This window comes from Ambystoma mexicanum, chromosome 4p, assembly GCF_040938575.1.
Source record: "Ambystoma mexicanum isolate Mex_15411 chromosome 4p, UKY_AmexF1_1, whole genome shotgun sequence".
NCBI classification, from domain to species: domain Eukaryota; kingdom Metazoa; phylum Chordata; class Amphibia; order Caudata; family Ambystomatidae; genus Ambystoma; species Ambystoma mexicanum.
In genome coordinates this window covers 187,987,317-188,009,746 of record NC_090927.1, presented here as the reverse complement: position 1 = coordinate 188,009,746, position 22,430 = coordinate 187,987,317, and the positions used below count along the sequence as shown (strand labels likewise).

Genomic DNA, 22,430 nt, shown 5'->3' with positions numbered 1-22,430 from the left:
GAAGGCCCACTATCAGCTACACCTCCTCAGAGGCATTCTCCCTTGTCTCACCTTCCCCCAGGAACGCAATCTCTGGCAGAGCTCTGGTCCTCCCTGGGCTGTACTACTGCAACAGACTCTTCCTCAATCTTCCTTTATCCTCCATTTGCCACCTTCACCTAATCCAGAATAGGACTGCAAGACTTATCCTTGGCCTGAAACCCAGGGATCACACCTCAACAGCCCTAAAATCCCTCACTCGACTCCCGGTTGCTGCTAGGATCAGGTTCAATACCCTATGTATCATCCACAAGGCTTTGTGGGGCCTGGGACCCTGCTACATCCAACTCTCTCTTCCTAAATACCTCCCTGCTAGAGCCCTTTGGTCTTCTAGATCTAACTCTTCGCTAAGTAGAGAGTGGGGGGTAGATCTCTCTCCTCCGCAGAAGCCTCCCTTATCCTCTCGGGCTTCAGACGGATCTCATTAAGTTCCGGAAGCTCCTCAAGACCCTTCCTTTCTCTTCCTCCTTCCCTTTCTCCCTCCCCTGCTTATACCCTTGTCTGCCACAATGACTGGATACCTAGTTATCTCTGAGTGCTACAGGACACCAGCCCCCCCACCCAGTCCACCCACCCCCCTGCTCGCACTTAGCATGTGCACCCTCACCCCCTGCACCCCATGCAATCCCTGGCACTTGCCCTCCTACCCTCCCCTTAGCACTCAGCTAGTCCCTTTTGCCAATTCCCCTCTCACCCCCTTTCCACTGCACTCTCTCCACCTTACCCTGCACTTACCCTCCTACCCTAACACTTCCCCCCTCTTCTTCACACGTCTTGTTACTGCACTTGCACAATCCGATTGTCACAAGGTCTAGTAGGCCTGCTACTGTTATCTTTCTCCCTTGACCCCACTCTCCCCCCTTTTGTCATGTGGCACCTTGAAACACCATTTGTTGCATAGGCGCCTTACAAATATCAAATAAATAAATAAAAAATAGATGTTTTGTGTACGAGGCTTTGGAGTATGTGGGAGTTATAAAGAGATCCAGTAAGAGCTGCAGATTTTCAATAAGACTATATTGATCTTGAGAGAGTTGGCATTATTATAATGGTAGATAGGACTGGAGACGTAGTGCCCACTGCATTTGCTTGTGAAATGCTGTTTGGTGATCTTGGTACACAATGCATATAAAGGATTGTGGTGAGCGCTGCCTCTTGCTTATTCCCCTCACAGTTGTTTAGTATCCTGCAGGGCTTGTGCTGTTATGTGTGGGAATTGCGAGATGCAATAGGTGTAAGAAGCTGTAGAGAGCACATTAGACTCATAAAAGAAACTAAATAGTATGCTATCAGCATAATCTACCTCCCTGGGGAAAAGTTCTTAATAGGGTATTTCCATAAAATGTGTCCAGTACTATATCAAAAAGTACTCTCATATTACCAATCTCGCTCATACACCGACTAAGGTGTTCATGACAACTGCTCTGGCATCAATTTACTTTATGGCGGTAGATTAAGTGAGGTAGAGCCACATGTCCCATGAGTGCCTACCGCAGTCCATCATAGACTCATGGTCCAAGAATAGCAGCCAGTGAATAAAGACCACTGGACCAGGGAACTAGATCCAACGTAGGAAGGTTAATGGGGCGCTGGGGTTCTGCTCCTGGCAGCACAGCACGTCACCTTGTAAGTCCAGCCCACGTATGGCCATCACAGCACGTGCTTGCCACTGCACATGTATCTAACTGCTCATGCCCACATCGTAGGTGCACATCACTGCATATACCCCTCAGGGCATGTGTATCTCACCGCATCTGCCCATCAGTACAGCTGCCCATTACTGCACGTGCCCATCCCTACACAAACTCATCATGGCACACACCTATAGCTGCACATGCCCATCACTGCGCGTGACTATCACTCTGTGGCATGTCCATAACTGCACACACCCACCACAGCAAGTACAATCACTTCACATGCCCATCCCTACACGTGCCCATCACCTCACATGCCCATCCCTACATTTGCCCATCACTGTGCACGTGCATATAGCTGTGTGCCTATCAGTGCAAATGCCCGCCACTGCACATGCCAATCACTGCACACTCCCATCACTGCACGTGCCCATTGCTGCACGAGCCCATCCCTACACTGGCCCATCAATTTCTATTTAACACATTCGAAAAATAATCCCTCTCTCGAGCAAGGGCTGTTTGACCTATTCAAAAGCATTTAGAAAAATCAGACATGCAAGCAACAATGCCCCAGGCTCAGTATTGAGCAACGTGAAATTCAAAGAAGACTAGCCTGCATTTTAGATGCGGTTCAGAAAACATAAAATCTACAGGTACTCATGACAACACCCATATAAAAATGGGAACTTCATGATGAAACCGAGAGCAAACAATTTGACAGCAAAAGGCCGTGCTTAGAACAGCCAACACTCAGACACAGCCTCACCAATATGCTGCATTCCTGGCAGTACAAAATACATTTAAAAACGGCCTAAATCCTAACAATGAGAAATTCCCTGATGGGTGGCCATTTAGCATCCTAGCTGCGATGCGCAGGTGAATTAACGCCTTTCAAAAGTCCTATTAACTAATTGCTTACTGCACTCTGCTGGACAAGTGCACCCTGGGTGGGTAGGTGCACCCTGCATTAGATAAATGCAGGAAGTGCTTACTAGAGGGCATTTTTTTAAACCAAAAAACAAAAGGCCCATTGTGGTGGTGCAGCCCACGGTATGGCACCCGATATGCATCCTGGCATAACTTCAACACATCATGGACATCCAGGGTTTGTGAGGAAACTGCAGTGGCTATAATATAGGGCATTTCTTATTCACTGTAATGTGCTTGGGTTTTAGGAAATTACAAGCACACTTTACCATAAAGTGCGTCAAAGGGGGCCACTTTTTGATTAAGACATTTGTAAGGTTATTGCCATTTCCTGACCTATATAAGCCAAAACTGTTGGCTTTGCCAATGATTGTTCTAAACAGGACTTCATTGAAAGACACGCATAGTGCTTCTAAATTGAGTGGCTGGCAGACCTGGTTTAGACATTTCTATTACACCAGTAACGCATGTACAGCTCCAATAGTCATGAACTCTCAGAAGACTGCTTTGAGAAAATACTGGCTGGCACTCTGAGTGCAAAGTTTGATGAAAAGGCTTGATTTAATATTTTCTTTGTTTAAACCTAGGACAGGGTGCAACATGTCTTGACTTGTTATGTTTATTAGTAAAGAGTGATTGAAAATATGCTAGACAGGACACACAAATACACAAATACATTGTTAAAATGCAGAGCAGGATCGGTCGCGTAATTGCACTGCCCTTCAGTCACAAATGGGGCGAGTGACTTTTGTTTGTGGCTAGTAGCTTTCAACTTGAAATTTTCCACCCTGCTCTTTCGAATGGATTGTGTCCTCCCACGTATTCCTCATCTTGTAATAATTCGTTATCTCCAGCTTCGCTGCTTCGGAAAAAATGTTTCTCGTCAGAGGGCGCTGTGCTCAAGGTCGTGGCGTCGATTGTCCCTCCACGTACTCCGTACTCTGTCGACGTAATAGCTCGAGCCGCGCCCGTTGCTTCAGTTCCGTTTTTCCGATCGCTTCGCTATCGAGAACGGCGCGCTTCTATTTTCTGTGAAGAAATTGTCATCTTCGACACCTTCGACACCCAGGACTGGGTTTAAGAAGTGTGCAGATTGTGGATCTAAGATGTCGATCACCGATCCCTACCGGATTTGTCTCTGGTGTCTCGGTTCCAGTCACCGAACCGACGACTGCGGGTCCTGCCAATCTATGACCGAAAAAGCTCTTCGTGAGAGGAGAGGTAAACTGTCAGTGGGGAGGGAGGCCTCAAAAAAGATTTCGTCAAAAAGACACAAGAAAGCGACTGATTCATAGGCACTCAAAGAGATCTCGATCTAGGAGTAGATCGAGACACTCTTCGTCATCATCGAAAAAAATGAAGAGGAGACATAGATCTCCCTCATCATCATCTTCTTCTTCAGAGTCGACCGAAGAAATTCGTTGTCCGACTAAATCGGATTCTCCCAGTAAGTGGGAAGAATTCCACAAAAAGATGATGGAGGTTTTCGAGAATTCGGCCCGACCCCCTCGAAAGACCCTCGAAAAAGCCATACCCCTAAAGTCGCTCCATTGGACGACAAAGGGAAGTCCAAGGCTACCATGGCAAAGACCGGTAGCGTCGAGGAATCCAAAAAACCTCAAGTCGACGTAAAACCGTCAAAGACTCTTCGAGAGTCGAGCACTTCTCCAGTGCTGTAACGCCCACCTGGTTCCCACGGGGGCGCTGATCTAGTCTGGATTACTGCGGCCTCTTCTAGCGTGATGCGCAGGACGCGGAACACCGATTGGACAGGACCTCCAAATTGTGCTTCCTTGGCCCGTAGGAATATCCTTCTGCAGATGAGAAAGGGGATTAACAGTCTGCAGAATGGTGTGCTAGCTCCCCTCTTCCCCCCTCCGTTCCTCTCTATTCCTCCAAACCCGGTTTAAGCTCACCTTATGGTTTGGAAGGTTGAACTCTCCATCCTGCTTCTGGTGCAGGGGCGCGCGTTCGTCCAGTTACTTCACTGGTTTTCAGAATGGCGCTGGCAAAATCCACTTGACTTTCCTGAGCGATGCGCCGTAAGTATGAAAGTTCAAAGTTCAAGTGAGGCCCCCTTTATGCTGTCTTTCTCACATGTGATCTGTCCTTTATTTCAGGTGCAGAATGAAGGCGATGCGTCGAGGGGTTAACCTGCCGAGGTGAGTAGTAATGAGGGCGATCCCTCTAGATGTCCTTATCATTCCTCTGAAATGTCTCTAGTCCTTTCCCCATAGGGGCCGGGGTACGGTACCTGCCAACGGGGCGGCGCCGACCCGAAATGTGGAAGAAAAGCCGGTAAGTATTATGGCTGTTAATCAGGTTTTCCTTCTTTGTGTCCTTCTGCTCACCTTTTGTTTCTTCCTCTCTCCCCTAGGTGCAGAGATGTGGCGTCCGATGCTGACAGCCGCGATGGAGCCGGGAGATGTCTCGAGGACAGGACAGGTGAGTGAAGCGTGGCGCTGCAGCGAGCAACGTGATGCTTTTAAATTGAAGTCTTACTTCAGGGATGCTGGTGAGAAGATTCCGGATGCAGGTAAGAAGCTTGAAATAATCCTTGGTTTTCACCTTTCTCTTCTCTTCCTTCCTTGCAGGTCTTCCTGGTTCAAGACGGGCGTGGCTGTAGTCCAGGAGCAGACACGGTGAGCGTTAAACTGCAGGAAGCAGAACAACGCGAAGCATGAGCTGCTGTCTGGGCGTGGCTTAAATAGCCTCCAAAGAAGTCCCAGGTATGTATCCTTCCCCAACTAGGTATGTATCCTTCCCTGGCCACGCCCGAGTGAAAAAATAGTCCCTATGAAAAAATAGTCCCTTTCAGGTCTCAGGGAGGCCTGAAGCGTGCAGCATGGTCTGCATCAGGTAAGTGCACAAAACACCTCCCTTTATGAGCCTGGCGCCAAAGGCGCCAGGACTGAGTCCAAAGAGTCCCTATAAGGGGCCGCTGGGCTTTTACCCGAGGGCATGATGCCTGCTTCCGGGGGTGCTGGGCCTGGCCTGATGCTCCGGGGGTAGGCATCATGACAAGTGCGATACAAGAAACACAAGTCGTCGAAGACTTCGACAAATTCGTTGATGCCCTCGACGTCGATAATTTCGACTCCAAAGCGGGTAGAGGAAGAGGACAGGCTTCTCAAAGGGGCAAAAGAAACTTCCCTCGTGGAGCACGAGGAAGAGGTGCAAAATCAGCCTCAGGAGCGGCATTTGTACCCTCAGCCACTCCTGCAGCCGCCTCCAAATCCCTCTGAGACCTTGTTACACAAAACACCATTGGGAGGCAGGATCTCTCAACATCTGAAGGAATGGCTGGGCATTACCTCAGATGCTTGGGCTTTGGAAACATAGTCCAAGGTTACTGTCTCCCCTTTCTAAAAATGCCTCAGAATCATCCACCGGGAGCCAACTCCGCCAAATTTCCAGATCCGCTCCTGTTGCAGGAAATTTTAACCCTGCTAGAGAAAGGTGCCATATAACTGGTACCTGTAGCGGAGAGGAACAGGGGTTGGTACTCCCCATATTTTCTCATCCCAAAAAAGGACGGAGTACTGAGACCCATCTTGGATTTGAGAAACTTGAACAAGTTCCTCAAGAAGGACAAGTTCAAGATGGTGACTCTTTCTCATATCCTTCAGGCTCTCCAACCCCAAGATTGGTTGGTATCATTGGATCTTCAGGATGCTTACTTTCATGTGCCAATCCATCCAAAGCACAGAAAGTACCTGAGGTTCGCGATTGGCAATTCTCATTATCAGTTTCGAGTTCTGCCATTTGGGTTGACCTCCGCCCCAAGGGTTTTCACCAAACTGTTGGAGGTTGTGGCAGCAAGTCTCAGGAGAGGAGGTATTCACATATATCCCTACCTGGACGACTGGTTGATCAGGGCAAGTTCTCCAGAACAAGCTCAGCAACATCTTTCGATCACCTGCCACTTCCTCCACAAATTGGGCTTCTCCCTCAATTTCAAGAAGTCCCACATGATACCATCCCAGAAGCTCCAGTTTTCGCAGCAGTCTTGGACACTTCCTCGGGAAAAGCCTTGCCTCCCGAAGTGAGAGCTCTCCACATCCAGCAGATGGTAGCAAAATTCCAGAATGCCCAACGTCTACCGGCCTTCGATTTTCTCAGGTTGCTCGGCCTCATGGCATCCTGCATTTTCCAAGTACCAGAGGCCAGGTTGAGAATGAGATCCCTTCAATGGGCACTCAGAACTCAGTGGTCCCAGTTCTCAGGGAATATGTCGGATCTTCTGCAAGTCCCGGGCGCAGTTGCTCAGTATCTTCTATGGTGGGCTTGCAACAACAACATTCTCAAGGGAGAGTCTTTTTGGCAACCATGGCCGGAGATAACGGTAGTGACAGACGCCTCACTCACGGGGTGGGGAGCACACACCAACGATCTGACAATCAGCGGTCGTTGGTCTCCATCGGAGTCCAAACTACACATCAACCTGTTGGAGCTGAGGGCAATCAGACTAGCTCTGAAGGCCGTTCTGCCCTCTGTACAGGAAAAGAATGTACTGATAATGACGGACAACACAGTGGCCATGTACTACCTCAACAAAAGAGGAGTAGGGTCACTGCCACTGTGCAGAGAAGCAATGCAGCTCTGGTTCTGGGCAATACGAGAAGGAATCTCTCTATCGGCAAGTCACCTAGCCGGAGAGAAGAACACGGCGGCAGACGCTCTGAGCAGGCAGAGCACGGTCTCTCACGATTTGGAGCTGGCTCAGGAAGTCCTTCTGGAGATCTTCGCCCTTTGGGGAACCCCTCAAGTGGATCTGTTTGCCACCGCGATCAACCGGAAGTGTGAACAGTACTGCTCAAGGGAATTTCCTCAAAGAGGAGCTCTGGGAGACGCATTCATAGTGGATTGGAAGTTTCCACTGCTGTACGCGTTTCCCCCAGTCCCTGTGATTCCTCAAGTAATCAGGAGGTTGAGAAAGTTCAGGAAAACCATGATCTTAATTGCCCCGGATTGGGCCAGGAGGACGTGGTACCCGGACCTTCTAGACATGTCCATCTGCCCTCCAATACGTCTTCCGCAAAGAGAGGATCTTCTCTCGCAAGAGGAAGGTCGGGTTCTCCATCCAGAGGTAAAGACACTCAACCTTCACGCATGGTTTCTGAGAGGTTGAGATACAAGGATTGGGATCTTCCGGATGACGTAATGGAAATCTTGCTTTCGGCCAGAAGACCAGCAACAAAATCTTTGTACCGATGTCGCTGTAACAGGTTTAGTAACTGGTGCAAAGACAGGGATGTGGACCCTTTTCAGTGTGGCACCCCAATGGTGCTCTCTTTTCTACTACATCTAGCTGATCTGGGGCTCCAGATAGGAACAATCAAAGGATACCTTGCTGCGCTGTCCATTTTGAAGCGCTCCTCGGAAGAGGTTTCATATTTCAAAATACTGTTAATAATTCAATTCTTAAAGGGGCTTACTAATGTATACCCTCCAGTACCTTTTCATGTACCAACTTGGGACTTAAATTTAGTATTAAAATTCTTGACTTGCATACCTTTTGAGCCTATGCTCTCATGTCCATTGAGGCTTTTGACTCTAAAAACTGTCCAGCCCGCAGTGTTAGCGAACTTCAGGCTCTCTCATGCAAACCACCATATACTATTTTTTATAAGGATAAGGTAGTCCTTAAAGTTAAACCTTCGTTCTTGCCAAAAGTAGTCTCGGACTTCCATTTGTCACAAAAAATAGTACTACCAGCCTTTTATCCTCCTCCTCATCTGGGCAAAGAAGAGGAGAGATTACACAGATTAGATCCCAAGAGGGCTCTTAGTTTTTACATCTCAAGGATGGCTAAATTGAGACAAGATGACCAACTATTTGTGGGTTATTCTGGTCATAAATTAGGCTTATCTGTAACAAAACAGACCATTTCCCGCTGGATCATATTAGCCATAGTTGAATGCTACAGATTAGCGGGAAAAGAACCACCAGATGGGCTTCGTGCCTATTCTACAAGGGGAATGGCTACTTCTGCGGCTCTAAAGAGGGGAGTCCCAACAGCGGATATTTGTGCAGCTGCAACCTGGAAAACAATGCATACTTTTGTTAAACATTATTGTTTGGATACCGCCTCCTCTAACAAGGGTTTATTTGCCAAGGCAGTTCTGCATTCTGTCCACGAAAACTGAAATTAGTACTCCCGCCTCCAAAAAATTGATACTGCTATGGGAGCCTATCACAAGATGAGGAATACGTGGGAGGACACAATCCATTCGAAGAACAAGTTACTTACCAACTGTAACGTTCTTTCGACTGGATGTTCCTCCAACGTATTCCTCATCGACCCTACCATCCTACCCCACAGTACAGTTTACGTTTCTTACACTTTCCTCTCACGAAGAATGTATCGGTCATGGGACACGCCTGGGTGTTCCTCCTATATATATATATATGTATATATATTTCATCGAAAAAACAGAACTGAAGCAACGGGCGCAGCTCGAGCAATTTATACCATTGGTGACGTCGACAGAGTACGGAGTACGTCGAGGGACAATCGAAGCCACGACCTCGAGCACAGCGCCCTCTGCTGAGAAATTTTTTTTCCGAAGCAGCGTAGCTGGAGATAACAAATTATTACAAGATGAGGAATACGTGGGAGGAACATCCAGTCGAAAGAACGTTACAGTTGGTAAGTAACTTGTTCTTCTCTTTCAATTGCGCGCTCTCCATCACTCGCTCATTCTTCGTCACTGTATTGCCATTTTCTGACAGTTAAGTGATCTGTATCACTTGCTCACTCTTAGTCCTCACAGTATTATTACAATGCATTTCTTCAGTTTGAATCTTAGGTCTTATGTTACAGTAAGAAACAGTGGCTTGATCACTTTGGAACACCAAAAAGGAGTATTTTATTTTGGTTGTTTTGGTGTCGCTTTCAAAATGCCGTAATAACACGTTGAACCCGACCCTCACATTTTTAAAAAACGTTTTTTAACTTGTTCCCCCTCTCATTCCCACTACATAGATTCACACAACTCTCCCTTTCATACATGTACACACACATGCACACACCCAAATGCTTAGCTTGCTTCCACAATGTCCCTCATGTGCGTTCGCAGGGAGCATCTGTCATTCCCGAAATGGCAGCGCACCGAGAGGAGGATAGTGTCGATGAACCAAGGTAAGTGCGGGTGAGGGATTGGAAGGGGTGAGTGGAGAGAGAGTTTTAGGTGGCTGAGAGGGTTTTTTGGATCGATTTTAGAAAGACCGAATTATCCATTTATTTTTGGTCTTTCTAAATCGATATTTTGGGTTGTCGGTCTGGTGATAACTATTTTTTTTCACCTCGGACCAAAGTATGGTTGTTCTGTTAGCAGAGCCCCCAAACTGTGAATGTATATTTGTTCAAAGTAGTGGTTGATAACTCCTGTGGCTAACCCTTATTTCTATGCCACTCTACCTTTATTGAGTTTGGCTAGACTTCACCGTTTGGTTGTCCTCTCAGAATCCACCCCCAGGATTGAGTCTAAAAATCTATTTTGAGGGGATTGTGTCCCCCGAAGTATTCCACATCTTTGACAGTAATTACCACAGCTGTGCTGCTTCGGAAAACTTTTTCGGCGTAGGCGTCCTGCGTCGATGACGTCGATACGCTCCCTCGAGGACCTCCGTCGACGGTCGACGTCACTGGATGTCATATCTAGGACGCATGACGCCCGTAGACTCAGTTCAGTTTTTTTCTGCAAACGTGTTCGCTTCAGAATCTCAGCGCGCTCGATTTTTCTACTTCGTTTGTGAAAGTTTAGATCATGTCTTCGTCTTCTACCCAGAAGTCGGGCTTCAAAAAGTGTCGGGACTGCGGTTTCAAAATGTCCACTACGGACCTGCACGACGTCTGCCTCTGGTGCCTCGGCGAAAGCCACGCCACCGACGACTGCGATGACTGCCAGTCCCTGACTTCGAAGGCCTTGTGGGAGCGGAAGAAGTTGTTAACGGTAGGTAGGGTATCTAAAACCCGTAAGCCGAAATCTACTGGACTTTCAACCGACGACTCGAGGGACGACTCTCTGTGTCGGCCCAGGGGGGTCTCGGTCTTGGAGTGGGTTCCGCCATTACTCTGCCTCTTCTAGGCATTCTTGGAAGCGCCATCACCGGTCGTCTTCCCCGTCCTCGTCAGAGGACTCCGCCAGACGGCGGGTAGCTTGTCCCACCAAGCATTCATTGCCGGCGGAATGGGACGCATTCCGCAAGGAGATGATGGCGATTTTCAAATCGCAGGGCACCGTTCCGTCCGCGCCTTTGAGAGAAGCCGGCAAGGAGCGAGCTAGAGCCACCGCTCGCACGCCTTCGGGCTCGGGTGGTCGGCGTGATCATCAGGAGCCGTCGAGGTCACGATCGGACAAGGTTGATCGCCATAGCCGTGCCAGGTCCAGGTCCTCGACGCTGTGGAGACCGTCGGAGCCTGTGAGGCCTTCTAAGAAGGCATCGACACCGTCGGCACCATGTCTGTCGAGGGACTCTCTCGAGGCTCCGGCTCCGAGGAAGTCATCAGCGCCGAGGCCGTCGAAGGACACGCTCGGGGCTCCGGCCTCAAAGCCGTTGATGCCATGTGTTAATCCGTTCAGTCGGGTTTGGACGTGCCAGACTCTGTCAGCTGGTCCATGGTGGCGAGCACTATGATGCGCAGGTTTGCGTGACTGCGGAAGTCGGGGTTTGCTCCTGATGTACAGTCCCGGCTTCTCAACATGCCCTTTGATGGTGTCCATCTTTTTGGCAGCAAGGCTGACGAGAGCCTTAAGCGGTTGCAGACCTCCAAAGCTGCGGTGAAGTCCTTGAGCGCTGCAGTACATCAACCTCCGCCTTTTCGTCCTGGGGGACAGCAATGGAGGGGAGGTTCCTTTCGATACTGCTCTTCCTTTGGTAGCTGCCAGTCAAAGGGGCCAACGTAGGAGTATCCGAGTTGGAAAACAAGGTACTCGAGGTGCCAAAGCCGCTCGGGCAGTTGCCTCTTTGCCCTCAGGCACTGCCGCTTCCGCTCAATCATGAGGCCATGGCCCATGGTTCGCCGGTTGAGGGAAGGCTGGCGCAGCATCTTGTAGAATGGCGTGTCATTACTTCAGATGTGTGGGTTCTGGAGATCATAGCCCACGGCTACTGTCTTCATTTCCAGCAGAGGCCTTACGACAATCCACCGGGGAAGCTCTCTTTGAAGCGTCCGGATCCGTTCCTTGCGCAGGAAATTCTATCCCTGCTGGAGAAAGGCGCCATAGAACTGGTGCCTGTAGCGGAGAGCAACAAGGGCATTCCACATATCTTTTGATCCCGAAAAAAGACAGAGGATTGAGACCCATCATGGACTTACGTGGTTTGAACAAGCTCCTCAGGAAGGACAAGTTCAAGATAGTTACTCTTTCTCAAGTCCTCCAGGCCCTTCAACTTCAGGATTGGTTGGTGTCTCTCTACTTCAAGGATGCTTACTTTCATGTGCCGATTCATCCCAAGCACAGGAAGTACCTGAGGTTCGCGGTTGGTGACTCACATTTTCAGTTTCGGGTCCTGATGTTCGGATTGACCTCCGCCCCGAGGGTCTTCACCAAGCTGATGGTGGTGGTGGCAAGCGCATCTCAGGAAAGGGGGGGATTCAGGTCTACCCCTATCTGGACGATTGGTTGATCAGGGCGCACTCTCCCCAGAAAGTCCTGGATCAACTGTACGTCACCTGCCACTCCCTTCACAAGCTGGGATTCTGCCTCAGCTTAAAGAAGTCTCATGTGACACCAACCCAGCGACTCCAGTACATCGGAGCAGTGCTAGACACATCCCTGGGGCAGTGTTCGCCGCCCCAGGTGAGGGCTCATCACATTCTGCAGATGGTGGACAAGTTTCAACGTGCCCAGAGTCTTCCGGCGTTCGAGTTCTTGAGATTGCTCAGCCTCATGGCATCCTGCATTTTACTGGTGCCAGAGGCCAGGCTGCGGATGAGATCTCTGCAGTGGGCACTCAAGACGCAGTGGTCACAGTTCTCCGGCAGGATGTCTGATCCCGTTCAGATTCCGCCCACAGTCGCAAAGGACCTTCTGTGGTGGGCCATCAGAGGAAATCTGTTGAAAGGGGCTCCGTTTTGGTAACCGTGGCCGGAGGTGACGATCATGACGGACGCATCCCTCACGGGTTGGGGAGCTCATGCCAACAAGCTGACAGCCAGCGGTCGTTGGTCTCCGTCGGAGTCCAGACGCCACATCAATCTGTTAGAGTTGCGGGCTGTCAGGCTAGCCCTGAAGGCTTTTCTGCCATCTGTGCAGGGGAAGAATGTCCTGATTATGACGGACAATACAGTGGCCATGCACTAAGTCAACACAAAGGGGAGGGGGGAGTAGGGTCACTCCCACTGTGCATGGAGGCTATGCAGATCTGGTTCTGGGCCATCCGGCAGGAAATTTCGATCTCGGCAGCTCATCTGGCCGGAGACGAAAACGCGGCGGCGGACGCTCTGAGCAGGCAGAGCACGGTCTATCATGAGTGGGAGCTGGCTCAGGAAGTTCTGTTGGAGATCTTCGCCTTTTGGGGAACCCCATAAGTGGATCTCTTCACCACCAGTGTCAGCCGGAAGTGTGAGAGATTCTACTTGCAGGAATGTCCTCCAAGAGGTGCCTTTGGGGACGCGTTCGTAGTGGAGTGGTCCTTCTCACTGCAATACGTGTTCCCTCCAGTCCCCGTCATTCCACAAGTGTTGCGGAGTTTACGGAGGTTCGGTTCCCGGATGATCCTCATTATTCTCAGGCATGGGCCAGGAGAGCGTGGTACCCGGACCTTCTAGACATGTCCATCTGCCCTCCACGTCGTCTTCCCTACCGAGACGATCTGCTCTCACGGGAGGGGAGTCGAGTTCTCCATCCAGAGGTCAAGTCTCTCAGCCTTCATGCTTGGTATCTGAAAGGCTGAGGTATAAGGATTGGGACCTCCCTGAAGACGTGTTGCTTTCGGCCAGAAGGCCTGCAACAAAATCCCTGTACCGTTGCTGTTGGAGAAAGTTCTGCGACTGGTGCAGGGTACAGAATGTGGCTCCTTTTCAATGTTCCATTCCTTTGGTTTTGTCTTTTTTGCTCTCTTTAGCCCACAGGGGCCAGCAAGTAGGTACCATTAAAGGGGTACCTGGTGGTGCTGTCCAGATTTAAGCGCTTGCCTGAGGAATGTTCTTATTTTAAGATCCCTTTGATTTCTCAGTTTCTAAAAGTGTTAACTAATGTGTTTCCACTGTCACCTTTCCATGTGCCAGGATGGGATTTGAATTTGGTTTTAAAGTTCCTAATGGGAGCTCCGTTTGAGCCCTTACATTCTTGCCCGCTGAGACTGTTGTCCTTTAAGACTGTATTTTTAGTTGCGGTTACTTCCGCACGCAGAGTGAGTGAGTTACAGGCACTCTCCGCCAAGCCACCTTTCATGGTGTTCCATAAGGATAGGATTGTCCTTAGGGTTCGTCCTTCTTTTTTTTCGAAGGTTGTGTCGGAATTTCATTTGAGCCAGAAGGTAATTCTTCCTGCTTTTTATCCTCCTCCGCATCCTGGTAAGGAAGAGGAGAGGCTCCATAGGTTGGATCCTAGGAGAGCTTTGAGTTTCTATCTCTCACGGATGTCCCGGGTCACAGTGGACAAATAGCTCTCTGTTGGTTACGCTGGAAGACGTTTAGGTCAGGCTGTTTCCAAACAGACCTTGTCCAGATGGATCATTTTATCGATCTCTGAATGTTACCGGTTGGCGGGTAAGGACCCTCCAGTAGGCTTACGGGCTCACTCTACTAGGGGTGTGGCTGCCTTCACGGCTCTACAGAGGGGCGTTCCGATTCGCAGTATTTGCGAAGCAGCCACGTGGGCTTCTGTCCATACCTTTGTGAGACACTATTCCCTGGACTCCATCCATGGGCAAGATTTGGCCTTTGGTAAGGCAGTCCTATATTCAGCAATTTGATTGGGCATTCTAAAATTCTAAATTATTTTCCCACCTCCATCCGTTGGTACTGCTTTGGGAGTCTGTCAAAGATGTGGAATACGTCAGAGGACACAATCCCCTCGAAGAAGAAGTTACTTTCTTACCTGGTAACGTTCTTTCGATGGGATGTTCCTCAGACGTATTCCACATCGTACCCTCCCAGCCTGCCCCTCTACAGAATTTCATATGCGATTGCAGCTTACATTTCCACAAGGCTTTCTGCAGTCATACAGGCAGGTGGTTGGTGCCACACGTCTGGGGAAACAACTACAACTGAGGCTACGGGCGTCGTGCGTCCTAGATATAACATCCGGTGACGTTGACCGTCGACGGAGGTCCTCGAGGGAGCGTATCGACGTCATCTACGCAGGACGCCTACGCCAAAAAAGTTTTCCTAAGCAGCACAGCTGTGGTAATTACTGTCAAGGAAGTGGAATACGTCAGAGGAACATTCCATCAAAAGAACGTTACCAGGTAAGAAAGTGACTTGTTCTTTAACAGACTATAGTATCCTGTTTGAGTTCGTGTTAAGTCCTGCTTGAAGTTGTACATGATTTGGGACTACTTGTCTGAAAGAGATTAGTGTCTGTAAGGTAATGAAAGAACAAGTAATAACATGAATACATGCCAACAATTGCACTATTGAAACTACTAGTTTCCAGGCATCTCCCCCCATTTTCTTGAAATAACGTTTTTTTTCTTCTTCCAGTAGCATCACTGATAAGTTTTGTATAAAGTTTCACAAAGTAATGAAGTTTGTCTTTGTACCTTGCTGTCCATTTCCAGCTCCTACAACAGAATCGCCAGGCAATCCTCAACCAGTATGGCACAGGGGGTCCTGTCAACATCGGCATGAGACCTGGAATGCAACAGCCGCTTTCACCTCAGGTAACGCAGTACGGTTTCATGCCACAATCCAATGGCATCACCCACAGAGTAGTTGTTACACTCTCTCTCATTCATTGTATGCTTGCAGTATCGAATAGTGACTATGCCAAGCATATAATGTAATGGCATAAAAAGTACCTTTCAGGTAAACCACTTATCAATCTAGTTGGATTTTTGATGGAACACAATAAGCTTAGAATGTTACAGAACACATGCATCGCCATCCACTGTTTCACATGAGTTACTTTCAAATTGATATACACCTATTCCCACTTCCTCAGCCCTATTTCTCGCTTAATGCGTTGAATGTCTGGCCTTAGTGTGTTTGTGGGGTCAGGGCGGATGGGGCGAAACTGAAGTGCTGACAAAGCATCTGATGGCCAAGTGTATGTGCTGCCCTGCACCCAGCATCCTGCTCCCGAACGAAAATGCTTAGCTTTTCCTGCCATCCTTTCTGTCAACTCCAAAGCACTAAAAGTGTGATACTCTTCTCCGGGCCTCCAATCGACGCATCTTATTTGTCCTGTTCAAAATTACCACTGGGTATCTACTATGGTGTGGTGGGCTGTCCCTCCTGCTTGCTTGCTCACTTTCTTTATTCCAAATCTCCATTCTTGCTGCATTCCTCAGGGTTTAAATAATGTAGTTCTTGCAGGGCAAACAGCCCAAATAGGATGCCTGCTGTGCAGACTTCACTGTCGTCAAACACCTTTAGGTTGGTGCCTCTTCAGTTTACATATTTAGTCAAAAGGAAGCTGAGATTGTTCTGGACACCCAGCTGGGTTTTGAGTGGAGGGGGGAAGATCCTGGAGCCAGTAGGACAACCATTCTTTGCCAGCCCACCTGAAGCATCCCAGAGGCACGTGAAGACCAAACTTTGGAATCAGACATAGGTTGGGCAGTTCCAAGTTGACTCTATGGCTGGTTTGCATGGAATGAGCCAAACTCCCTGTACTCAGTGGCTGGCGGATTCTATCCAACCACTGGACGCCTACTTTACAAGTGGCTACTCAAGGGCACTTTTCAGGTCCAGCCAATGAGTTATGTGCAGATGCAGGATGTGACACACCTTTTTTAACCATCATAAAGACTTTAAATCATGACATTTTCCAAGGAACGTTCTACTGCTTCTCATTTCAATGTCAAATGCAGCACTCTGCTGGCCAACTTCTATTCCACTGGTCCCATTACTGATTCAATCTTTACGTCACTCTTAGGAACTTGGGACATCAGTTGCTCCTCTATGTACCAGCCAGATATAAGATTGCTCCAATATGGAGCAAGACATGCTGCATAGGATGCAGATGCCATACCTGGGTGAAACTGTTTGCTGTCTTGCCTGTTTCCCAAGAATGCACTGTATACCAGAACAACTAGCTGTCTTGATCCTTATTCTTCCCATCAGCTTAAGATCACAGCTTTCATACTGCCCTATATTCTTAAACTGGAAGTGTAAGGCCTCCCATTGTTTTCATAGTATGGTGTACAACCAGCTCTCTACCCATGGATAAACTGCTGTGTGTATTTTCATACATGCCCTTCACCTCCACCCCTAGGTCAGTCACTTATCATTCTTGCTGCATCCGGCATGACATGGGGCTAGGGAATACCAACATTACCCTGTGATTGAAGGGGAAAAGCAGGAGGTGTAGATCTTTGCTCTTCTTTCAGTCAGTCTACTTTTGATGCTATTCTGTTAAGTTGTAACCCTAAGACATGGAAGTAGTGTGACCATTTTAAAGAAGAGCTATACAACAGATGCAATGCAGAGGGTTGGGCAACAAACTGGCAGAAGGATAAAGAGAAGATTGGTTGTGGCTGCAGTACTAGAGCTCTACCTAAATGTATTGGAAAAGCTCCTTGACCTTTCAGGTAAATACAAAGCACAGTCACATGTGAACTAACTCTATCAGCCCCACTTCAACCCTTCCACTGAGATTTCAAGATGCTCCAAATTGGGCAAGTATCCAAGTTATCCTTTCACAGTTTTCGCGACATTGCTTTTTAGCATACTGTCAAAGATCATTCATCAGCCTACAAAAAGTTGAAAAGACCCCCAAATTTTCAGCAAAAAGTCATTTCTCTGCCTTTACAGGAGTCCGATAACAGAACACTTTTGTAACCATCATCCTGGACCCGTCGGTTCTGTCAGTTGTAGCGGATGGAGTTAATACATCACGCTACCGATTCACCCTGTCCAAGGTACTTCCATTCTGCCTCTCTGGACCCTCTTCGAGCAATGTAAAATCTCTTGGCTTTGGGGCCGGAGTGGTGACTTCTTTGAAGGAAGAAAACAAAAGGTTCTTTGTAGTGGACAAGCAGACAGAAGTGTTACAAAAGGATCCAGAATCCTAACTGTCGAACAATTTGTTGATCAACAAGAAATCTAAGAGGGTTACTCTAGTCCGCATCCTAGCCTCCATTTAGATTGGAAACTACTTCTGCACTGTTGTTTTAAAGAGACTTAGGTTTCTATCTGAAGCTTTGTAGGTATTAACCTTTTTATGAAGTCACAACACTGCTACACGGTCATCCATCTGGGCTTGTCAGTTGATATTAAAGGGCATCCCCTCCTTGCATTAAAATCACGTGCAAGCCAAGTGCAATCCAACTTCTTGAACAATTGCTGTCCTGGTGAAATATAGTCTGGTGCCTCCGGTCTCAGAAACCCAATTTGGTTTGTAGATTCCAGGGAGTCCAAGTACTCAAGGCCTCATTCTTCCTGTTCATTCCTTTCCTTTCCCAGCATTTCATCTGGCTTCCTCCATGAAGCAAGAAAAGTGCCTGTGAGTCCCAGAAAGTTAACAATATTCAGGGCGGCTCAGTGAATAATAGACATGCATCCTATTTGTTTTTTGGTTCTGTCAGTGTGAATAGTACAGTTATTCATATGATTTATCAACCATTCCCTAATCGCAGTCTTGCATAAATCATGATTTTGTTGTAAAGGGGAGATCCAACTGAACCTCTTCAATTATTTTCACAAATCCAGAATCTGTTTTCGATTTCAGTGGGTGTTATCCATTAGAACCACTCTCATTGGTAGGTATTTCTTACATGTATACGTAAATTGCTTAGAATGCTATGATGGTACTTGTCGAGGCAGGTTTCTGTGTGTATACTCCTTTTTGTTAGTCTGATTGCATCAAACTGTTCCTGTAACATTTCCAGATGTCTTAAAAGGCAATGAAGGGGTGTATTGAGTTGATGTGGTGCACGGCCAGTAACCTCATCTGGCCCATATCCCTGTCTGAAACAGGCTTGCTTTTTGATCATCACCAGCACTTCTAAGGCTCACTAAACAGGCCAGTCAACATTTAAATGATAAACCTCTGTGATGGGCAAAGACCAATACTTTGTGGGAGATTCCTCCAGTGGTCAGGCATGCACCTTTCTGCTTTTCTGCCAGGTGTATTCATGCCCATTGATATCCTCAATCTTCAGACTCTGCAGTATCAGATGATTCTGGTGACACCCACATTGAAAACCAGAATGTTATTTCATACCTGCTCTTTCACTCACAGATTGCACATATCTCCTGTTTTAGCAGGGGCATTCAGGTAGGGCATCCCTCTTCATAGCTGCTCATCCTGGTAGCTTGGTAACTAAGGCATTATGTGGGCGGGCAGGGGAAATATTCCAGTTTTGCTTCTAGGCTTTCAAGAGAGTCATCAATCCTCCTTGGATGCTTCCTAAATCACATACACTCGTTTTTGTATCTGCTTTTGCTAATTCTAGCATGCACGTTGACTCTGGGACTTAATTGCTGTGTCCTGATTGTTGACGCCAAAGTCTTTTGAACCCCTAGCCTCCAGTGACATTAGACCTCTACTCACCAGGTAAGTGACATGCACATTGTTGTGGAGCCTTAAATGGTCTTTCACAAGGATAAACAAAACAGATGTGAAGACCAGCAGCTATTTATTAAAAAGAGGCATCACCAGCAGCAGCTTCATCTAGTAAGTCAAGGACTGTAACTGGTCCGTCCTAATTGTGACATTTATGGAGACAAATACCAATTTGAATTCACTTCAACTTTCAAAAACCTAGAGCCATTGGCGTAGACGTATGCTTATTATATAAATGCATTCATTGTCATTCTTGTAAACTGCATATTTGTACAACCCTCTCAAAAGTCATCTCTATTTTCTTCTGTGTTAAATAATGTCTTCATTGTAAGATACAACAGCCAACAACACCATTTTGCAGCCAACACATGTTTCACACCAGTTGGAGCTTATCCTAGGGATGTTCGCATATTCATGTGCTTCCCCAGTATTATAAACATCAATTGATTAGCTAAAATAAATAGCTTCTGTGTTGAACCGGAAACCCCAATAAGATCCTTAGATGCTATTTCTTCAGCCCATTGTGATGTCTGTTAAGATGGATTTCGTAACTCTGACCTGGTGGGCAGAAGGTTAGGAGGCCACCCTCGGTTTAGTAAAACGGGGGAATCTTTTGGACAAGCCAGATCAATGTAAGTAGCTTGACAGGCGGTCAAGACTAAGTCTCAGGAAGGGTGAGAGTGATGGGAAGACCACAATGAGCACACACAGCAACAAACCACAAATGACTCTTAGACAAGTGTATATGAAAAATATACATTTATTTTCAGCCGGACCAAATAGACACTAGTACTTTAGCAATGACAAAACAGTTATCACACAAATCCTTGGACTATACAATATATATACATTACATTTCCTAATGTAGAACCACATCCTGTAAAGAGACAGTTAAATTAACACACAATTCTTCAAAGTTCGTTCCCTAACTTTCAACCCTAAGAACGGCTGTAGCAAGTCAGGAAGTGGCTTGAGGCGATGAAGAATTGGTTCCCATTATTCGAGTAGGCCCTGCCCTTGGCGTCAAAGCAGTGTTCAAATGGCGAGAATAGCTAGGGAGAGCAGGCTAACCCAGCCAAGTTCGAATACCTTTAAGGGATACTTGTGCGTAAAAGTGATTGGTTGTGCCAGGGGGCCACCGGTAAGTGGTGCAAGTACTAACTGACCCTCGGTATAGTCCGGACCAAACTTTGCCATTTTAGTCGAAGTCGCTAGTTGTTTTGAGTCCTGTAGTTTCGCGGTGCTCCTGCTCTCAGGGGCTTCGGTGGAGAATGATCATCTGTGATGGGACAGTTGCCTTTTCTGAGCTTCCGAATTGGAGAGCAGAACAGCAGGCAGGTAGTGATGCAGGATGCAGGAATCGTGGATGCGGGCAGGGTTACGCACTCTCCTAATTCAGGACCCAGAGGAGCTAGGGCTGCAAAATGTGGCAGGAGAAAGCACAGGACCACAAGCAAGTGATGTCCCAAGTCTCGGATCTTCACTGGAGATGGTGGCGGTGCTGCGGGTTACCCAGAGGTAGAGCTGGACAGTCCGCTGATGGCCCAGCAACACTTTCGGAATGGGCTTGTTTGGTGGGGAAGCAGGGGGCGTCTGGAGTAGTTGTTCCCACTACTCCAAAGGGGCGAAGCGCCTTGGCAGGCCTTATTGAGCAAAGAAGAAAGCAGGGATCCAACGGGACAGCAGAGGGCAAAGGGTACCAACACCTTCCAAAGCATCTCTGGCGGTTTGACAAGACTGTTTCTTCGTGTAAGAGACTTGGCGCTTTCTGTAGTTTGATGAGAATACAGGTGATCGACATGGAATGGCTGCAGAGCACCTTCTCTTATCCAAGATTAGCTTTGTGCCAGAATCGAGGACTTCCAGTCGAAGATCTGCTCTCTTGCAGGCATCCCAGACGTTGACAAATCACGGTTCACGGTGTCTGTCATTCAGGCACTCCATACATCCTGGCACCAGTGGTGTGGATTGGGACGAGACAGTCCAGCCTGCTTCCTGGGCACACATACGTGACAGGCAGAAGCCAGCCAAAGAGATTGGTTTTCTCAGGAGGCTGCATGCCCAAATAACGAAAACCTGCGTTACTCGACCTGGGTGAAGGCAAGTGACAAAATGGCCATGGGACAGAACAAAAGACTTTTGGTGGCTCGCCCATTGTCAGACCTGGCCACAGTCTTGAACCAAAATGCAGTTTAACTCAGTAAAAGAAGTAAAACATTATGAAAAGTAACTGCTGCCACCAGTTTGTTCCAGGCACACTCGTACAATCACCCAAAACTCCTTTGAGGGTATCTAAGGCCATAAAACAAAAAGGGACCCCAGCGCACGGTACTGGAAGGTACATTGTGCACTGTTAAAAAGTTATCAAAAATGGCAACATAGTCAAAGAGTAAGGGAAACAGTACTGACAGTCTCAAGGATGTGTCAGTTTCCCCATAACAAGTGAGGAAAAACCCAGGGGAGTTCAGTGGATGCTGGGCTCCACTGGAAAAAGTCAGGTGGGATAGCCAAACAAAACCAAAATGTTTGGGGGGGGGGAGCATAAATGGAGGTACAGTTGCACATAAATGAAATCTTTCTGAACAACGTCTCAGCCCTCTGCTATTTTCCGATATGCTTTGTAATTTTACATCCTGTAAACGGAAAAGTGGGCTTTGAGTTTGCAAGTAAGTACTTACCATACTAATTTTTGCGCTCTTAAATTCACCAGTCCCCTTTCTTTGTATACCTCACTCTCTTGCATAATGTGCCAATCCATCTGATGGGAGAGAGAATGTAAGGGTAATCTAAATTGGCACCTCTTGGAGTTCTTCGTGGCTGCTTAAGCTTCCTAGATAATTTGGAAAAATGCCTCAGTGCCTCCCTTTATGGAGGAAATACATATTGCAGGTATAAAGGAAAAGGGCACAGTGCTAAATGTCTTTACGTACTGGAGTCACCAGGGTGAGTAATATTTTCAGTTTTTGTCACCTAGGTACAAGCTGGAATCTTAATGTAGTCCGAATTGCATGAGGTATGCCGTTCATTACTTGACATTATGTAGGAGAAATATGTTCACAGAAGGAAGACTGGTCCTCGCAGGTACAGTGTTCCCTTACTCATTTAAATTATGTAGTATCAGAGAGCCTTATGGAATCAGTGCACT

The 22,430-nt window shown here is 47.6% G+C and overlaps 1 protein-coding gene across 6 annotated transcripts in view; it reads left to right on the top strand.

Annotated features, from left to right (window-relative positions):
- Positions 1-22,430, top strand: part of NCOA1 (nuclear receptor coactivator 1) — a 1,575,181-nt gene that overhangs the window by 1,405,501 nt on the left and 147,250 nt on the right. For all 6 annotated transcript variants that reach the window (XM_069605680.1, XM_069605681.1, XM_069605685.1 and 3 more), the window contains one exon: positions 15,336-15,437. In XM_069605680.1, the coding sequence (XP_069461781.1) occupies positions 15,336-15,437 (102 nt within the window). The remainder of the gene's footprint in view (positions 1-15,335; positions 15,438-22,430) is intronic.